Here is a 21799-nt window from a genome sequence, read left to right on the forward strand (position 1 = left end):
AGATTTAGAAGCCAGCCTTCTCAATGCTGGAACTTTAATAATATTTCGAAATTTACTAAACAGTATCAACCCTTTGCGTCAGATTCTCGTGAATCTGATGGAGGTATGAGGTCTATAAAGCCAACGAAAATCTCTTTCTGAAAAATATATAGTTAGGATAGTTTATACAAGATACGTCATCTTAATCATCATCTCAGCCTTTTCTGACAACTGCTGTGCATAGGCTTTTCTTCTTTTACACCCATCCTTGCTATTATGTGCTAATCTAATCCATGTACGACCTGCGATACATAAATTCCCAATTACATGTCTGGACAACAACATAACACCTATATATTTTGCCACACCAAACTGGATGTTTACGGCTGGCTCCATTTCCTTAGGCTTTGGAACCACCATAATTCTGCCAAGCGGAAATAGGCAGAAACTAGGCTAAGAAATTGTGTCGTGGAGTTAACCATTCCATATCTCACTTCACCTCGCACATTTTCCATTGATATTAAAACATTGATAGTAAAAAATCCTGTTCGATTTTATTCAATTTGCATGTAATTATAATCCTCGTGGGTTAGATTCTGGTTTGATTCAAAAATCAAATACACAAACTAGCAAGGTAGTAATAATACTTTTTTATACTTTTTTATAAGGAAATAGATAATACTTTTTTATAAGGAATTTTGACCAGACAGCCAAAAATTTATATTAAAAAACCGGCCAATATACTAATCGTCATTTTTGAGGATGGTAGTGTACCAGTTAACTTTGACGGCGACTTAACTTGCGCACCGCCCTCTTTTATATAAAATAGCGTTCTTTGCGTTTTTCTGCGCAGGTTAAAGTTAACGTCAAAGTTGACACACTTAATATGATTACACATATTTATTTACTAAACTTTGACCTAATATTAAAAACAGTTTTCTACTCGCAATAAAAGAGCTATGTTTTATTAGTTTATTATATCCTTTAATTCCAGCTAGTACAATGCCATAGATTGCTTAATGCTGGGCGTAACGCACCTCCGATACCAATTCTTTTGCACTTTCATGTTACTATACCGTCTGCATAGTAATCGTAATAATTTATCACTGAGATTCTGTGGTTTTCTTTCAATTTTAACACCTGCACTATTATTAGAACAAGTCTGACACAGTCTGGGGTGATAAAAGTTTACGGTGCTTCCCAGTGGGTCGAGTTAGCCAGATCGCATTCACGGGTTAATTAGTCACCTACATTGTCTGCGGTCGTTTAGACATGTCCTATATTGACGCTTTCTAGTTCAAATGATGGTTTATTTAAATGATTCTCAGCAGATGCCTGGAAATTGACGTCAGGAATAATTAATTGTCTGCAGTGTTTCGATCTTTGGTTTATATACGATCGGAATTTTCATTATATTGTCAGTATAGTTATAGTTGTATTTTTTTAATTGTCAGTTACGTGAATTCATTACATCCCATATACAACTTTGATATTAATTCAAATTCCTGACAACATTTGGTCATAAATAACTTGTTGACTTTTTTTTAAATAGTTAACTCAGGTGAAGAAGAAGCCGCCTATCGTAATTTCTAAGAACAACCTTATTAATTTATTACTAGTTTAATTTAATTAAATCGCCTAGTAGCAAGCCTTCATGGCCCACTCAGCAGTACACAGAAGTCGTATAGTTTAGGGCTACAAACTACAAGCACATAAAATATATATGGACTTGCCATTCGCAACACGTAATAGATACTAAAATGGGGATCTACTTTGAAGAATGGTGATTACATTGCATGCTGCTGAGTCGACAGTTGAAAGAACAGCAAACACACATACGAGTAACTCAGAAGCAAATCTCTTTTTTTTATATTTCAATACCTAATATAATAGCAATATCTTAAATATATAAAAGTGTCACCCGGATATACGTGTTAGCACAACATAAAAATAAAAACTCCGCAACTCCTGGCTCTATCTTCCCCGCAAGGGATAAAGGCGAAAAATTGAAACTAACGGAACGTGTATGATAAATTGTTATAATTTATTTATTTATATTGCATTATTTTAGTAAAAACACCAAAATCGGAACACTTTTCGGACGAGATTTTAATATTCAGATTTTGGTGTTACAAGTCTTGTCCCACCGTAAGTGTCGTTGCAACCTTCGATGTAGGTGGTTGTTTCGGAGTAGAGCCCCGCGAACAATGCGAGCTGGTTAGCATAGGAAATCGTCTAGAAATAGTCTGGTCGCGAGCTGCCTGACGAGACGATGTAAATCAACGCTCGTTTCGAACTTCCACGAAGCGATAAGCGAAAACTATTTAGTTAGCGGGACTCAATGCTATTATTTATTTATTCCAACTCGATTCGATGCAGTCTTTATTCATTTAATTTTTTTTTATTTTGAATAATACTTAAGAAACTAGCTATTGCCCGCAACTCTGCTTGCTGTACACTATTCTAAATTTCATCAAAATTAGCCTAGCGGTTTAGTCGTGAAAGCGTGACAAGTCTGTCGACTTTCGCAAAATAATATTAGTATAAATAAAATTTGTTACGGCACAGCTGAAAACTTCATCGTTCGAAAATTTCTCAGATATCTCAAACTATGTTCATAAAAAAAATGTGCTTAGAGCGCTTTAACTAAAAAGAAAAAAAAAATCGTTCATATGCCTAGGATCCGTATTATCATTTCTCTGAAAGAATTCGACAGACAGATCTTTATTATGACTAATGGTTACATAAACAATGAAAGCCGTAAATAAGTTATTTTAAGAAAGATACGCGATGGATCTGATTCGGTCCGTGAGCTCTCAAACAAATAGACCACACAGTGTGGTACTGTTTTTATTACTGGGATAAAATATCCTAGTAGTATATGTGTTCGTGATGATCCATGTGTTGGCGTTAGAATAGGCGGCCACGTGTCAAGTTACCCTGCATGGATCTTTATACCATGGTAATAGGAACGAGTTTGCAATGTATTTGGGTAGGTTCATATGTTGTCGACTGTACAGTACGGCAGGTCTAAACAACGGACGTGTGGAAAGCTTTTTGAATCATTGACATATTCTTCTGTTGTTTTCTTGATTGAGAAATGTCATTAGTACACACTATATCATTATAATTATCATACATAATAGTATTAAATACATATTTAGATTATGTATTAACAAAGTCGCTTTCCGCTGTCTATCTCTATGTATGCTTAAATCTTTCAAACAACGCAACGGATTTTGATGCGGTTGTTTAATACAGATAGCGTGATTCAAGAAGTCATTCGTTCGTCATTAGGTTTGTATGTATATAACATGCATTATATAGCACTCGTGCGAAGCCTCACTCGGGGCGGGTCGCTAGTAATGCATAAATAAAAGTTAAACCAAGCAACCTTTGCAAAATGTCATCGGATTGTAAGCACAAGTGTATGATCACTAACTGCACATCTTTTATAGCTGTTATAAGTAATATTAACTATAATAATCGTAAAATTTGCAAGGTTAATAGACACGTTTGCTGGCGTGGCATTGCAATATCTATAGTTAATTTTAGAGGACTTAAAGCCATTACCCATTGCTCCCATGTGCTCCGTTGTTCTCGGTTACGTTGTAGATGTAGAATGTGTTGTCAATTTACTAGTTAATTTTTTGACATACAGTGTGAAATAGTACTTTAACACTATTTTAATATTATAAATAACACATGCTAAAATTATGCCCGAATATAGAGTAACTTTGAAAAAAAACATAGATATATAGATTTTTAAATAAAATGTAACTTCACTTTAATTACTAGATGTTTGAAGAAAATAAAATCGATACGAAGTACTGGCCACAAAAAAATAAAATAAATAATTCCGAAATCAATACTGGCCACTGATTATTAACAAAATCATTTCCATCCTGCTCCCTGGCAACACTACAGAGCCGTATTGAAGGACGCTCCACTTAGTTTTACGACTAACGATAAATTCGAATCAACTTGTTGACAGGTGGTCAACTGAATTAATATATTAGTTGCTCTTGTGCAAGTACTGTACTTGTCTAATCACTTGGGCGATGACATTGGAAGCTATTAGAAGTGTGAAGTCATTTTTTATTATCATTACCTACGACATTTATCATGATTTCGTAACATGTCATGAAGATGACGTGTAATGACATTATTTAGTTTTGTGAAGCACTAGTTTAAATTGTAATTACTGTCACAGCGATCATTTTTATTAATCTGGCAACAATTATGATTTGAAGTAGCTGTTAGCAAAGAGAAAGAAAGCGTGACTTGTTAATTCTGAAAAAAAAATCGTACTGACAAATATTTAATTAAGCAAAAGAAAGACAGTTTTTTCGTTTCGTTCAGTAATTTCTTATAGTGTTGTCCAAACACATATCAGCTATCATAGTGATATTGATATATAGCTGCGTCATCACCAAAACTATCGTTAGCCTATACTTAGGCAGTCTATCGAATTCGAGAATGGATTGACAATTTATTCGAAATGAAAAATTTCTAACATACGGGTACTGGCCGGTTATATTATATTATGTATAATGAAATTTTGCAACAAACATAAAAAAATATTTTGACGCCCAAATGCACTAAATCGCCGGCAAAGAGTTTTGTGGATTCATAAATAACTTTTCCGCCCTGGGAAGCTTTAAAAGCTGGAAGTGCAAAAGTCCGCTACTACTCTCCACTGAGAGCAATTCTCTAAATTGAAATACTTTTTACAAAAAGAAGTTTATTCTAGCCTTTTGTGTGGTCAATGAAATGCTAAAAGTTTCAGCTTTCTAGAGTTTGCCTTTTGTAGAGAATTGTACAAGGTGAAAGAGTCAGTTTGTTTAGTAAATGCAAATTAAATCACTTGGACAAGCACAATTGCATGTAACTAGGAAATATTTTACACTCTAGTTATATTTTACCTTCTGTCTGTCAATATTTTTTTCTCACTCTCTATTATCTGAGCGTGCTCCTGGTGATTTCCAGCATTCCCAAAGAGGGTTGACCTCAGGCAGGTGGCCGGGAGCAAAACAACTGACGAATCTTTGAATTTTGATTGTTAAGCAGATCTTAGGTTATTTGGCATTACAGCCGCGAATGAAAACAGGAACACGCGAGGATGCGAGAACGAACTAAGAACAATGTACGTACCTATACAGGTATTTTATTGCTGTTTTGTAATGCAGTTAATTGAATATCGTAAAATTATTAGTTGCCAAGGATTTGCCGTGAAGGAGTTTTCGTGATAAGATAAACGCAATGCAACGTTTTACGGCATATCATATTTGGACGTTTCTTTATTTTAATGCCTCTTCTCAAATACTACTAATATGTCAAGATATAGAATATTTAAATCTTTAAAATATTCAGTTAGCATAAGGACCAGCGAACCGGATTTTCTACTTAGGATACTTTCAGCACGATATTTATTGAGTTTTATACTTATGTATTATATGGAGTACGCTGTAGGCCAAGTTCTAGCGTTTAATATGTACTTTTATTAGACACATGTTATATTCGAATCACTACAGCATGTTTATAAATAGTATTTTCACGTAAAATGTGGTCTAAATGCTATGCTGTAGTGTCACAGAGGACACCACAGAGAGAGACAGAAGTATGCTCTATCTGTCTCTCTATAGACAGACGTACCTTGCACGCGAAGAGCGCCTCCTGCCAATTAGCTGGGGTGTCGCTGAAGTAGTAGCAGCTGTGCCCGAGCCGGATGAAGTGGGGGGGGCACACGTACGACATCCTGGTCGAGTTGCGGCCCTCCACTGGACCTGGTAAGGGATTACAGTTCATTCAAATTCATTATTCAACTTTATGATGATTTACATGACTCAAAAATGTACTAAAAACTAAAGTCTACTGCCGTATTCCAAAGCACAGGTGAAAGAAGCGCATGCTGTCACTAATTTAATCTAGATTCCATCAAACCCACCATACAGCTAAACGTGGCCTTTGTGTTTCGCATTATTTTTTTCTTGCTGATAGTTTATAGGAATAAACATCAAAGTTGAAACGGGCCGCTGGTTATACAGTAAACTGAAAATATCCTCTTCATGACGTGGGGAATAGATGGGATCCAACTAGCCCACCCACGTAACAGCCATGACAAATTGTTTGCGAACTTTATACATGGATTTTATATATGGTCTTGTGTTTCCTTATCAGACATCTGACTAGCCCGCGTTCAATAAACAACACGTATGGTTTTAATAGTAGCAGCAGCTACTGATATATCACAGGCCACTATTTGCTTCTGGTGAAGGAAAATGTCGTAAGGAAACCTTCACACGTGCGCAGCTGCGTACTGGTTGACAGTTTTAGTTCATTAGTGTAACTACTTGCCACTAGATAGATCGGTAGGCAGTTGTAAAAGTCATGTCAGATGACTTTAGGCGACCTGAATAAAATCTGACACGCTCGAAAAGAAGAAAGAATTAAGTGATTCTTGATCTTTAAAAAATATTATATTTCGCTCAATTCTATAAAAGTCAATATTTTGGGAGATTTCCTATACTTCGGAGTTGTGAAGCCGCGAAGCCCGGGGCGTAGGAGTAGGAGTAAAAAAACCATTAAAATTTTGAAGTATCGGCTGATATATAAAGAGGTTTCTAAAAAGAAAATATATTTTTAAGTTTCACCTATTCTTTGTCGAGTATATTTGAATCAATCGAATACCGTTCGAATCGGTAGTATCGTATATTTCGTATAACATGAATTTGGTAAGAGAAAAAATACGTTGTCTCTGAATCCAATTATATGGGGTAACGTCCAACGAAACGTTATGTAACTCATGTTAGTAATACCTTTCGTATACGACTTTGTCAATATCGCTACGAAATTTGAAAACTGGATCCTAGGAGCATTCCTCGTGAATTCGGAAACCGGTTCCTTCAAGGCTGTGTCCTACGCAGTCTCCTTAATATTTTTGGCGAATGACTAATTTGACTGCATTTTTGTCTATGTATTGTCTGCTATAATGTCAAACGCATACTTAAATTGTGATTTTCCGTCATTCAGGTCAAAAAGAGATGGATGGATTGAAGATTTTGGGGTCACAGCCAACATGTAAGTACCTACAATCTAGATATAGAGAGGATTGCGCAAAGAGCAGACATTTTGCGTTTTTTCCAGATAATTAAATGACAATAATATTGTTTGAAATAACTCATTAATATCAGGTATGGAAACAGAATTCCCAATAAAGTATCCTTGAAAATGATTATTCTGTGACCGCTTTTTATTTCAATTTAGGGACGAAGTTCACAATTTTATTTCCAAGTTTTGAAAGTTAACATAGTTTCTTTCTGTATTCATAGAAAGTCACAATCGATAAGTTTGCTTATATTTAAATACATTTTATATTCGGTTTTATTTTACAAGACTCTGTACTTCTTCTTCATAGTCGTATTCCTCATCGCTGAGGGTCGTGGTTATTCTTGGAATGAAACACACATAACATCTTTCTTGGCATTTAAATAATGGAGTGGTTTGCCATTGCCTTCTCAATTTCACACACAAGTTAATAAGAATCAACCAGTGTGCAGGAGACCTGCACACTGGTTGATTCTTATTAACTTCACTTCTTATTCTTATTAAATTCACGATGTTTTCCTTCACCGGAAGCAAGTGGTGGTCGATGAAAACTACTATATATGAGTCAGATTGGTAGACTTTAGTCTTTAGTCATGTGGCACGAGTAAGATTCGAACCTGGGACCTTTCGATCCACAGGCGGGCGTCTTAACCATTACACCACCACCGCTTGGTAGTGTATTGGCACCAGACTCTGTACAAGTGGTAATCAATAATGTGTCAATATAAATGCAAATACAACTTCATATATTTGCCTCGAGAGAAAGCCTCCAGCTGATAAGTCAGTAATAAAACCCAGTGGTATTCATAAAAAATTGCAAACGCTTGAGTAGGCAGTTTGTATGGGACAGAGATCTATTACCTAAATACGTATCTTTACTCTCTGAAATGCTACCGAGTCTGGAGAGATAATACCAAGAGACTGAGGTTTTTACATGAATATTTAAAAAAGAAATGTTATATTTTCAGAAGGCTTGTTAATATGTTGTCTTCTAGTGTAGTAAATATATTTTAAAGTTCCCTTACCAGTTACCACTCTACTTTCATATTTACGGACTTTATTCTCCTTGAAAATAATTTTAAAAATATGCAACTTTAGATATGTAGTTAACGAATCATAATATGATTTGTTAACTATATATCTAAAGTTACAATAACTACATATCTACAGTACAGGCGCAGTGGTAAAGTGCTTGCCTCTGAACCGAGAGGTCCCGGGTTCGATCCCCGGTCGGGTCAAGATGGAAAATTATCTTTTCTGATTGGCCTGGGTCTTGGATGTTTATCTATACTCGTATATGTATTTGTTATAAAATATAGTATCGTTGAGTTAGTATCCTATAACACAAGTCTCGAACTTACTTTGGGGCTAGCTCAATCTGTGTGATTTGTCCTGATATATTTATATTTATTTATTTATTTAGTTTCTAAAATGTATATGTATTAGTTAATACTTACAATGTGGCCAAAATATGAAGAAGAACGCTACGATCGCCCTCAACAATCCTCGCCTTTCAAGAGCTTCCATTTTTGATAAACTCAACGTTCTGCACACTTCACTTTACGAGAGATATTTACTAAAACAACACACAATATCACTATCACTGAATATCACTAATCATTGTCATGTTTAGAGATTTTACTGAATTGAAAGGGTGTGTGGGGCGCATGAGCGATTTTGGCCAAATGTCACCTGTAACAAACAGAAAAACATTAATTGTATACATGGTTTTAAAACTTATTCAACATGTGTAGTAAAATGGTGAAAACAATGAACTGTTAAATAGTTAGATTTCTAGAAATGAGTTTCTTAAGTTTGAACTTTCGATCGTCAAAACATTTATTTGATGAAAATAATTACATTTTATTAACATTGTGACTTTTGTTAAAAGTTCTTACTCCATAAATTTTTGTCGACATTTGTAAGCCTAAAAAATTATGTTTAGCAGAAAAAGAAACAAAAGTACCAGAGACATAAAGTCAAAATTCTTACCAAAAGAATACTGATAATTATAGAATTCAATAAAAAATATACAATAATATTATTAGTTACAATCTTATATTACTGAATATTTTATAAGGAAAGTGAGCCAGTGAAAACAAAATGAGATCATGTAACGAATTAATAACATCGTATTAATAAATGTTCATACGAGCAGTGTTAGCAATATGAGGTGGGTGTGAGTCGACCGACAGCCGGAGAGATACTGGTCGTTCATTCATAAATGTTGATAGGTACCGTCAGAAAAAAGTAAGGAGTGATATAATTACTTAGTATGGACATCTAATCAGGAGAAAAAACAAACAATTAACGAAAAGAACGTTGAAAATTATGGTTGATGGTTATAGAAGAAAAGGAATGCCAAGAAAAAGATGGATAGAGTGAGTGAGTGAGTGAGTGAGTGAGTGAGTGAGTGAGTGAGTGAGGATACGATAGACAATATCCAAATGAAATAGGGGCTACCTTTAAACGTCACTAGGAATTTTTCTATAATCTAAGTTTTAGATCTAGAATCTAGACTATATAGCAAAGCAACAACTATGTCAATTTGCGTAACTTGATGTGCTGTTGATTGTATCTGGTCCCATATCGGGCAAAAGCAATTCAATTTTGTCGTTTAACCGCAAAAATTTTAGTAGCCCTTTATTTCCACAAACAGTGGGTTATCGTTGTCAACTAGTTTACACCGCTAGGCTTAACTGCGCTAGATTTCTCTTTTCTGAACTTAAAGGAGTTTATGCATTTTCCGACACAATGGATATTGCTTTTACTTTATGTTACTAATATATTTTTTGCGGTGCATGTGGTCCTACCATAGAACATAGGTATTCAAACTTTTCTAAAGCAGGAACCATTATGTATAGCTAAACATTTAAATATCCCCTAAATTTAAATTTGTTTTATGTGTACTGACATAACAGCTGACACTACCACTTAAAAGCTGACTTGCAATTAAGCTTTTATTTTGTAGTTTTCAATAATGATTTAGCAAACCTAATTAAATCAATCGTAAATCATTTAATTAATTCAAGGTTTATTTTTTAAGTGGCCTATGGGCCTGGGCGTCTTAGTTGCGAATGAAAAAGAAAGCACGTGCGGATGAGAGAGACAGAGTATTGGTTATTTTATGAAAGTTTCGTATTGGAATTCGAGTGTTTTTCAGGAACATAACATTAAAACTAAGTACTGTATCAAACCATCGAAGTATATATATAGATTACTAGCGTCGCGTCCCATCTTCGCTTGGGTAAAACCATAGTAAATTATACATCTAAACCTTTCATAGGGATCACATTATCTATTGAAAAAAACTCGCATCAAAATCAAATAGTAGGTTTAAAGATCTGAGCGACCCTGTTAATCTATGTAGTGATTTTGAAAGCGGATACGATATTAAAGATATTAAAGATAAGCTATCAAAATAGAAGTTCATAGTCGAAGCCCTTTAGACTTGCCCTTTTCATTCTTCATACTATTCACAAACATATATTAGTGTAAAATTAACAACTCCGTAATATAGGACAATAATATTAGTTACAAGAGGCTGGGCTGTCTGTATGCACCATGCTTGAAATTGCAATTACACTGCGCTTTGATGGTGCCGCGCGCATACGAAATAGGTCTGGGTCTCGATTCTTAACGTGAAATCAAAATCGTATCTCAATGGAGTCATTTGTAGTTTAATTAAATATTATAAGTGTGGGAACGAAAGAAATATAGAATGTGCTGCTTCTCCTATATGTAAAAGTCAATTAAGGGAGAGGGTTACAAATCAGGGCTCTTGTCACAGGCTTGGGGCTAGGCTATCACGACATGTTACTATTTCAGAATTTCAATTCTAAGACGAGTCTTGTTGTCTACCTGTTTACCTTCAAGTTGTTTTTAATGTTTTGTTTACCCTGTAGTAGGGGAAAAATGTACCCCCCGCCAAGTGGAGCCATCTCACATTACTACTTATTAATATTGAAAAAAAGACATATAATTGAATGATTGGTTATTAAAGTATTTTCGGTAACAAATTCATTAGTAAAACGAAAATCCATCTTTTTTAGCGAATGAAAACGCTTGTGTGAAACTAATCTTTGAAGATTTGTCAAATAATATAGACATCGTCAAAATCAATTACAAGGTATCTTTAAAAATTGAGCTGTTACACTAATAAAATTATTACGACACGATTAGCAGAATAGACCCCATTGTTTGGGTACATTTGTATGCATCAGAATTAGATCTATATGAATGTGCCACTTTGGGTAAACTTTTCTAAAAAAATATGAAAGGTAGTTTCGTAATCTGATTTTTAGGGTTCCATACCTCAAAAGGTAAATTAGAATCTTTATAAGAACATCTCCCTTTCCGTCTATCAAGGCTCTATATATCAATTATTTTGGTCTTAGATTTATTTAAGCTGTGAAATAATTATACTTGTGAGCGAACACGATCAAAAGAACTCGAATATGTCGTATATTTTGCGATTTCAAACCAATAGATCTATTTCTCGATATATTCTATGAAAGTCAAGTTTTATCGAAATCCACCTAATAGACTGCGCGATTGAGTAACCATCCAGATATTTGCATTAATATATTAACGATCTATCCCCTCTGTGACAAATTTAATCAAAATCGGTCCAGTAGTTTGAGTTTATTAATTACAAACAGAAGTGCAAGTCTTTTTATAGTATTATTATGGATATAACGGAAGTATGCAGTGGGATTAGATTTATTGAAAATTAGAAGCTCCCTGGGGCTTCGCTCCCGTGGGAATTTCGAGATAAAAAGTACCCTGTAGTTATATTCTGTCCGTGTACCAAATTTCATAACAATCGGTCCAGCAGATTTGCGTGAAAGAGTAACAAACATGCAAATGTAGTAAAGATAGAAATGTGTGAATTTCTGTCGTTTTCAATTTATTTTATTTTCTGAAACTGACCAATTCATTGTAATTACATCCATCACTGAGAACGTCATAAAAGCGCATTAGCACTGGTAAAGTGCATTATGAATGCAACATCGTCAGTTTGATTACTTTCTTTTACTTAGAGCTGGTTGCACCACTCAACTGTAACTTTAACCTGCGCAGAAAAACGTAAAGTAGGTAAGCCATTTTGTCTAAAACGTCAGCGGCGCGCCGGTTAAAATCAACGTCAAAGTTGCCCGGTGCAATTCACCCTTGGAAAACTCAATTATTAGTTTTGCTGTTGAAGTAGCTTTTTATTAGAAGATTTTATTTATTCTATGCACTAGCATTTTAAGGGTCACTTAAATCTAATTACATACTTAATTAATTTTAAATATTTTAATTCAATCTCACCTGACCCGTCTGTCTGTAATCAAATTTAATTATGTTTCACCTATTTCCGGTTGTCCTAAAATGTCAACTCTGTATGAACTAATGCATCGACTGTCAGTGGACACTAATGACAGTCGATGCATTATTATAATATGCATGACATGATGGGCGCTCAGGATCGGCTCCCAACGGGGGAACTCCTCAAAGTTTACCACATAGGCATGATTTTATGACACGCGTTGAATGCGACAAGATTTCAACGAAGCCAATAGTTTGTGTAGAAATTGTAAATTTATAGAAATATTTTAAGGTCAATGTGTTTAGTACAAATCGCCATGAGCTATATATTATAGTTTAAGCTTCCTGAATAGTCGTATTTTGTCATGGCTGAGGGTTGTGGTCATAACGAAACGAATGAAACACACACAACAACGCCCTTGGCACTATTAATGGAGTGGTTTGCCATTGCCTTCTCCATTTCACAGTTTGTAAGTTAATAATCACCCAGTGTGCAGGTTTCCTCACGATGTTTTCCTTCATCGGAAGCACGTGCAGTTTAAGCTATATAAGCTTAAAATACCAAAGTTATATATTTATTGAAGTATCGGCTTTCCAACGCCAGAGACAATATTTCATAGACCATAATGGCTTGTCTACGGACAGTCTCTAGCGTTGGTACCACGAAAGAATTCACGAAGACGTGGCGCTACTGTCGCTGCAAACAACAATGTGCCCTATCTGTTTTTGATAGTTCCTCATATTGCCACGGGCCTACTTTCGTGGTTATGGTCACTGCAGATGATATTAACGGCTAGGACCAGTAACAGATTAATCGCGTAGTCAGTGAACTTTAACTCTAAGAAGATTTACTTCATAGATGAACATGTGCGAAAGCTATTACTGAATAGTTAGGTATATGAGGTTCAGAATGAAGTAAAATAATGAAGTTGTTATGTAATGTGATTTGATAGTCCAGCGACCATCTGTGTGCATCGATGTACCTCAAAAATTACATCAAAATACGTAATATACACTGATTTTGTTACGGGTTTTATTAGATTCATCGTTTTCTTTAGTTGGTTATTAGGATTTCATAAATTCTAAAAAATATTTATTTAGGAAATTAATGTACGGAATGACTATGTTGAAATAAAGTGCCAACTAAAAAAGGTTGGCTTGTTGAAGGATACCAAAGGGCATGCGAAGTGAAGATGAAAATGTAAATAACATCCAAGCATTAGAATGATTTATGGCTGAGGAAGAAACCAGAGTACCAAATAAATGAGAGAGATATTTAACAACTACCTAGTTGTCGAGTGTGCAACCATCTTTAAAACGATCGGGCGCGAAATATATGGGTCTATTTTATCGTTAAAGCGACACTTAAATCATAAACATACATTACAATTTCACTTTACAATCGCTCAAGGAGTGTTTTCTAAAATTCTAGTTATTGGCGAGGGAAAACACACTTTTGAGTCGCTGTAAAAGAAAAACAACAGAAATTATTTGTGATTATGTAATGTAAGTTAATGTGGATGTTATGTATCGCGGCTGGGTAAAGGCCTCTCCGATTTTCATCCACTCGTCTGTGTCTAGTGCGTATTCTGGCCGTTTTGGTACGATTTTTTAATATAGTCCCGCCAAATCCTTCTCTGTCTGCTTCTGAATACAGAAGATAGCCCATTTAACCCATCTTTCAAACCGCATACGACAAACGTGTCCCGCTCGGGCCAAATCCAGTCTAGTAAAATTTATCAAATAGTGTTTTCGAGTAATCGAATAACACAAAATACATCGCTACGCAATTAATAAAATGCCTCTTCTTTTGAAGTGGGTTCAAAATAGTTTCACTTTTCCACCTAAACCAAGAGAAACCTACATTTTCCCTTATTTCTATAGAGAATTTGCGTCAGCCTGCGGCTGCACGTGCGACTTTCTAGCGCCATTTACCCTTACTTTCGGTTAAGGTGTTGGTAAGTGTCTCAACATTCCTAACATACATTTTGTAAACAGTTCAAGGAGTGTTTTCTAAAATTTTAAGTTAGACATGGACTTGATAGTTTTGATAGTCTCTCTGAATGTACGGAGATGAGAGCATCTCCGCAGATTCCTTTGGATGAGTTCGGGGCTGTGAATCCGCTGGTGAAAAATAACTTTAGAATTTTGAAGATTCAGCTACGATTTTACAACTGGCCGTCTACCACTGCCTGATGTCCCTACTCGGGTAGTTTTAATAGTAAATGATACATATTTTATGTGACGACATTCTTCAGCCATGATGAACGCGACTACAAGTAGAAAACGTCATCATGGATTGTTTCTGAGAACATCACACAGAGTAACGGCAATTCCCGCTCGATTCAAGATTTTTTTTATCTTATTATTATTTTCAAAGTTAGTTAAAAAGCATGTCTGGCATGTATATATAACAAAAACCATTTACATAAGTCATCTACGAAACAAAAAAAAATAGATCAAAATCTGACGGAGACGTCAATCTAATAACACCCCACCGCTCGCGTGAGGGGTTAAAACATCCATTAACAAGTTCGATTGTGTAACTTCAGAGTTAATGATCCCCGCTGACCGCAGCCCATCAGAACCCGTGATCCCACGTGTAGCTCAAAATAGATGAGACCACCCTTAACACAACAAAGAGTTTATAACACTGTGGTCTTTGTTACAATCTTGTTTTTAAAGGACAGATATGTGCAAAAGTATCTCTGAATTTTCTAAACACTTATACTTTTACGTGTGGTTATCAGAGATCACATGAAATAACACAGTCCCGGAAGTTTTTTTAAACTGTTTGAGTCCTACTGCTGGGCAAAACCCTCAAGCTCAATTGAAAATTGAGAAATTAAAATATTTAAGTACTTTCTCGTAACATTCAGCTGTTAAAAACGTTTCACCAGAGCGCTTCTAGACAGTTTCCATGAGAGTTCTAGAAACTTTTTTAGCTAATAGGACTGACGAAAAAAAAAACAACAAATTTTTCGCATTAATGTAAATTTTAAAATTCAATTATTTATTTTAGTTGAAATGAGATGAAATGAATGAGAACCTCATTTCTCCTCCCTCTCCCTTATCTTTGCGTTTTCCCGGTTTCTTCCCAGCCGTTGAGCCTCGGAGTCCAGGGTTTTTACGCTTTACTACTTTTCCTTTTTTAATTTTATTTTTTTTTACTGCGATGTATAGAGTGTCGAAGTGTAAACAATGTGTCGAAATTAGCTAGTGTCGAAAGTGGCTAAACCAGCATTAAGTACTATCGTAGAATTAAGTCGCAAAGTAGAATATTCACGTCGATGAGTAAAGTTGTGTCGGAGTTCAAGAATTATTATTATGTCGAAATTCAGTTTGTGAGCCTTAAAAACATTATGTTGATAATAGTACACATCAGTAACTTAATATACAACGAGAAAACCACAATTGACCATGCACGAACTAGACAAGGCTCATCAAAGCAGCCAAGTATGCGTAAATGTGGTATACAAAAGTTTTAATAAAAATAGTGCTCAAGTATGTATCGATTAGCTATTTTATTTGGTATAGTAATAAATTTAAACTGATTTATTGAGAGGTCCCCCTCGGTCTATCACATTATTGATATAATATTCACCACTGACACTATAATATATATTATCGTATCTGTAATGGTGAATAATAATGCAGCTCATCGCTATGCGATGAACATGAACCCTTTAAATTCAAGCTATTGAGCCCATAAGCGGTAAAGTCGGACAAGGATTAACTTTCAAAGATGACGTAAGCATGGTGTATTCATAACATATAATATAAATGTTCAGTTTATTTCATTATTAAGCAGTTATTCATTGTTGTTACACATTAGGACAAATTGTTAAGAGTAAAGATTTATATTTGACCAAATTTGGAAGTCCCTCCTTTTATAATATCATCAACATATATCTTTTTCAAAATTGATTATGAAAACGAGACGTTGAAAAGGAATAGGGTCAGTATCAAGCACCTTTCTCCAATCGACCACACATATATCCAAACGATCAGAGATAACGCACGCCATTCCAGCCCTTGTGCGAAGGCCATTGAGACAGTCAAGGATCATTGAGACTAACCGACAAATAAAGAGCAACGTAATGCACTTCAGGCGCTGGCGCACTTGAGGTTGGGTACCGCAGATCTGGTTTATTAGTCTAGATACGTCATTAATTAAAAATAGCCTATCGCTTTCCCAAAAAGACACATCGTTGGCCTGTATCGTGTTGCTGGTGCCTGTGTGTCCACTATACTGGGTCATGATGGAAAAATGACCTTTTTCTGATTGGCCCGGGTCTTGGATGTTTATCTATATATGTATTTGTTATAAAACATAGTATCGTTAACAGAGTTAGTATCCCATAACACAAGTCTCGAACTTACTTTGGGGCTACCTCAATCTGTGTGATTTGTCCTAATATATTTATTTATTTATACTATAAAAACAATATAGTATATTATCAGCGCTAGAATCCAATGCCGCTGTATCTAGCTACTAACATTAGCCTCTATTATTTCTCTTAATTTTAGACAAATTTCGATGTTTCTCACGCAGTGTCATCCTCAAGACGTAAGTATACCAAATTACATACACAATCCTCAATTGATAAAAATATTAAATACCTAGGAGCCGCTTCAAAATATTTTAGAAGCATCGAGCATGTCAAGAATATTGATGAATGAAATATAACTCAATATTTCATTCATCGACATTCTTGAATGAATGAAATATACTCAATATTTCATTCATCGACATTCTTGAATGAATGAAATATACTCAATATTTCATTCATCGACATTCTTGACATGCTCGATGCTTCTAAAATATTTTGTGAAGATGTGCTATCTAGCCGTATATAAATCTGTGTCGCGAACTCAAGAAATGCCACACCAGAGTCTCTTGTTACTTATTAAGGATTACCTACTTGTCTTTTACTCCAGGAATGTCTATTAGAATTTCATTTCATATTACGTAAATATGACAAAAGAATACTTGAGCACTGCTTCCGATTTCACTGGAAAATTTGAACTAAACTGGATGCGTAATTTTTTTTTCCTCTTACCCTTATCTTATCTTATAGTTACTTTGACTTACATTAATACTTCAACAAATGTAATGTCGATTTATATTTGCATATGGAAATATGAACAGTTTGTTCTAGTAAAATATTTTTAGAATTATGTAACCAACACTGTCTTCAGATTCAACAATTGTCAACTTTTCATGATTAGTACGAAAGATGACAGCGCGTTTACCTTATCAATATCTTTGTTTGCATGAGGCATGGGCCTTTTAAGGCCCATAACGATTGCCGCTGTCTCGAATTTGTTTCTTGAATGAAAGCACCCACTCAACGCAGAGCGTGTTTATGGCTACGCAGTGCCACGGGGGTCGCGTTATCTTTAATTTTTTCTACAGTTCCACCTTCTGTATTAATTTTGTGTAAATATTTACTAGCTTCTGCATCTGTTTTGTTGAATTCATTTAAAACTTTTTTAAAATCCGCTGCTACTTTCAACTAATATTTATTGTTTTAATTTTTGTGTATTTTATACAGTTTTACTATCGTAGTTATAACAAAATGTTTTGCCAGCGGTATTTCAGGCGTCGTAAAACCTCATTCATTAATGTCCGGATATTTGTCGACCTTCAAGGGCTGTGTGCTGTTCGTGATCGCACTGAGTCGCAATTCCACTGATGTAACATGTGTAAATTATAGAATTTACTTTATGATTACATCTTTATTACATGCAATTATACAGTACGGCATCATATATCCTATAGGAAAACTATAAATGTAGGAGAAGCCAAAGAGGTCTATATAGATCATACCAAAATGCACATATATAATTCAGTTCCTATGCATGTCTATTGGTAATGGCCTATTTTTCAATTTCCACAGGAACGGTGTCACAATAACATCTATTAGAATGTGAGCGAGCATATACACAAGTACGGATATGCCAAACTATTTCTGGATTAAGTTACCTACATGTGTCTGTAGAACTTTAATGTATGGGTCTTTGTGATTATCTTTCATTTGTATGTATTTTCTGCCTACCAGAATCTATATGTCTACACATTGGTTATGCTATAGCGTGTCCCTTTGTAGTGGAATAACGCCTAAACGCGGTTTAATTTTAGGGACAGTAAAATGATCAGTAAAATCAGGTGAAGTTGCGTCAGTGCTAATGTTGTTTTTAATTACTGCCTGGTTACAGCGGTGTCGGCTTACTACCACGCGGTTATTTACATGTTTTTTCTTTGTGTTCTTAATACTGGCTGATTTTGTTTTCATCTTCGATTAGTTCAGTTTAAAATTGGAATTGATCAAGAGGATGACATTGTTATTCAGTTAACTTTTTAAATTTTTTCATTGAAATGATATAATTAAATCCTTACGTAATAAAGATTGGTAGTATCTAACTACAGTATTTGACTTATTTGTCGCGCATAGAAAATACTCTACTAATACTACTAATTTTATCTATAAAATATAATAATATAAAATATTTTTTTTGGGCGATGTAGTAGATGTTAGATGTGTTTGAAAAACAGAAATACTGTTTGAGAAGAAAAACATTTAATAGGTATTTCCTACCATTCGTACCATTTCACTGTGCATTTCAATTCATATTAATTTATTTTTAAACACATCTTTCGAAGCCAAATTCAAAATGCTGGTCAAACCAATTTGATATAAACTTTTACCCGTTGCCACAGATAATATTTTCATTATTACTGATATTTAAAATTGATAAACTTTTGCTTAAAATTTATTGCACATTCAGATTGCAGCGACCACAATATATTAAACTCGCGGGAATTACGTAACAGATCGCACATAAATAAATATTCGATTTTAATATCGCGTTGTATCGAAGACTATAAAATCGTGTTTATCTTTCGACGGATCGACAATAAATAATTTATGATTTGTAACAAAATTTATTTATGTTATTACCTACAAATTTTATTTCTCATTCATGAATCTGGACAGATGACAGCTTGCACAACGTTAGTATATTCTTAGCCACATTCTTTCTTATCTGAGTATTTCCCGGTTGTTTCCTCAGCATTTGAGCGCCGGAGCCCAGGGTCCGTTTTCCCAATATTCCAGTCTCCACTTTGCACAATCTTTTTTTAGCCACACTATCAAGATATATTAATATGCAAGTACGCGGCGCGGCGATGAGTACATAGCTCATTTGTAAGTGTCAAAATTTGGAACACAAGAATGTTGCGACGCAATGTATATTGTTGGGGTGAAAATAGACCACCCAGAGTGTAGCAGACAGTTATGTTATATAGACAGAAATGATACTATTAGCACCTATTATTGTGAGCAATGTGGAACAATATTTGACAATAAAACAAATCAATCCCCGGCCAAATTTACTGGCGCCAATCTCATTGCTAGCGGTAAAATAGTAAGGTTACCATCATTTATGTCTACTCTGAATGTTTTTCTTCATAAAAAATTACTCATATTTATTTTATTACACAAAAATACTTTTGATTAAGTGTAACCTAATGCTTTACTGCTTGCAATTGATAAGCATTGTGTGCTGGAACATTTGAACTATTGTTAACATTTTTGTTCATTTAAATAATTTTGTTTGTATGATGTAATATAATTCATGAATCAACGGTAATTGTATGTTAATTTTTCTAAGTAATTTATTAGGAAGACCGTATGATAATTTGTAAATGTTTGATTTAGAGTTAATTCCATAAAATATCATGCTAATTAAATTTTATTACAGCAAATATTTCTTATTGACATGATAATAAAAATAAGGAAATACAAAATTATAAAACTATGTATCAATTAAGTAGTAAAACTCTTTGATGCAAATAATTTTAGCCTTCACAGGAATAAAACAAATTGATGTGAGTAAACATCTAATAAATCAGATATATAATAGTTAACAACCTTTATTATCATCTAGCTCGCGAATTGTGACTAATGACACTAAAGTTCAATGTCATTTTCGTAACCATGTCAAATCATTGTGTGATTTTATTACAAAAATAGTTGACATTATACAATCGGTGCCAAAAATATGAAAATAAAATTTGTTAATTGTGAATCCTATATATATACGCGGCACGTTGTGGGAAGTGACATTATGACGTATAATATTTATAAATTATTAATAATGAGTAAATGTTATATATATATACATACATCCTAGTAGGTTTGTACAAAATAAATATTAAAAATAGATTTATTTACAACTCATAAATAAAATGATAATGTTGCAAAACTAAATATATATATATACGGCATGTCCTACGGTTAGCGAGATTTAAAAACATTTTAAACATCTTACTAAAGGCGATCGAAGTTAAGTAAACATTTCACTTCAAAAACAAGTAAAGTTACATCTTCCATTCACTCGATGTACCATTTTCATCACGCCTCTAAGATTAAATAAATTCCCCACTGAGAAGTATCACCTGGTCACTCTAGTTTACACAAGCCACTTGAATCGACCAATTAAAATAGTTTCAGTGGTAACCTTCGCCGATATTTTGCGAAGTACGACGTCAGTGTGCACGCAAAATATTATATACGTAGATATTGTCTAGTAAATTTCTCATGTGAGTATTAATATTCTAATATATTGTTTTAATCTTGTCTGTCATTTATTAGAATTCTCCAAACACACCCAGCAATGAATCTTACAACTGCATTTCATGTTCCTATACTTCACCTGTCAAAATCTCAAAAGTATGCTATATAAAATTAAAATTACGTCACCGGCTTCTGTTTTTATATTCAAGAATAAAAATTATCATTTTAAAATTTCAATACTCAATTTGCATATACAAAATAAATCATAGATGTAATAAAGTACTTAAGCTCATCAAATTTACATGGCGAAATATTTTTAATAAAAAAAAAATGTACAATATATGTACCTACTTCCTCTTTATATTCGAGAAATTAGGAATTCAGATAGCCTGTGATATAATGCCTTTCAAAATCAAGTGGATGCGTGTTAAAACGTACATTTTAATAGATTTAATCTTAACGCAAGAAAATCCAACAATGTATTATTCTTAGCCGATAGTGTATAGATACTTATCTGGCGTAAAATAAAATTTCAAACGTATTATTACCAGGTTTATGTAAAGAAATTGAGGAAAATAAATGAGTGCGCTGTCTCCTGTTGGCCGGCAACACTGGGTGTTTATCAACCAATCTTGCATGGCCATTCTATCCGGTATTGCAATGGAAAAATAATTGTTCATAAAAAATGCGTTTTCTTCACTATCTCGACAAGACTTCACAGTATTAGCATATATGATTGAAATAAAAATAAACAAGATTTGCATTGAAACCAAAGAAGCTCAGATTTATTTTACGACATATAAATAGATCTACTGAAAGAA

General features: G+C 34.3%; 1 protein-coding gene across 3 annotated transcripts in view; it reads right to left on the minus strand.

Annotated features, from left to right (window-relative positions):
* The window catches only part of LOC128670583 (uncharacterized), a 131241-nt gene that overhangs the window by 42526 nt on the left and 66916 nt on the right, over window positions 1-21799 (minus strand). For 2 of the 3 annotated variants that reach the window (XM_053746360.2, XM_053746358.2), the window contains exons 2-3: window positions 8544-8778; window positions 5635-5765 (exon numbers count right to left, since the gene is read on the minus strand). In XM_053746360.2, the coding sequence (XP_053602335.1) occupies window positions 5635-5765; window positions 8544-8613 (201 nt within the window). In that variant the 5' untranslated portion in view covers window positions 8614-8778. Of the gene's footprint in view, window positions 1-5634; window positions 5766-8543; window positions 8779-9238; window positions 9288-21799 lie in introns of those variants that run through there. The other variant, XM_053746359.1, reaches the window with a different exon arrangement.

Source organism: Plodia interpunctella, chromosome 6 (genome assembly GCF_027563975.2).
Source record: "Plodia interpunctella isolate USDA-ARS_2022_Savannah chromosome 6, ilPloInte3.2, whole genome shotgun sequence".
In the NCBI taxonomy this organism is placed as follows: Eukaryota; Metazoa; Arthropoda; class Insecta; order Lepidoptera; family Pyralidae; genus Plodia; species Plodia interpunctella.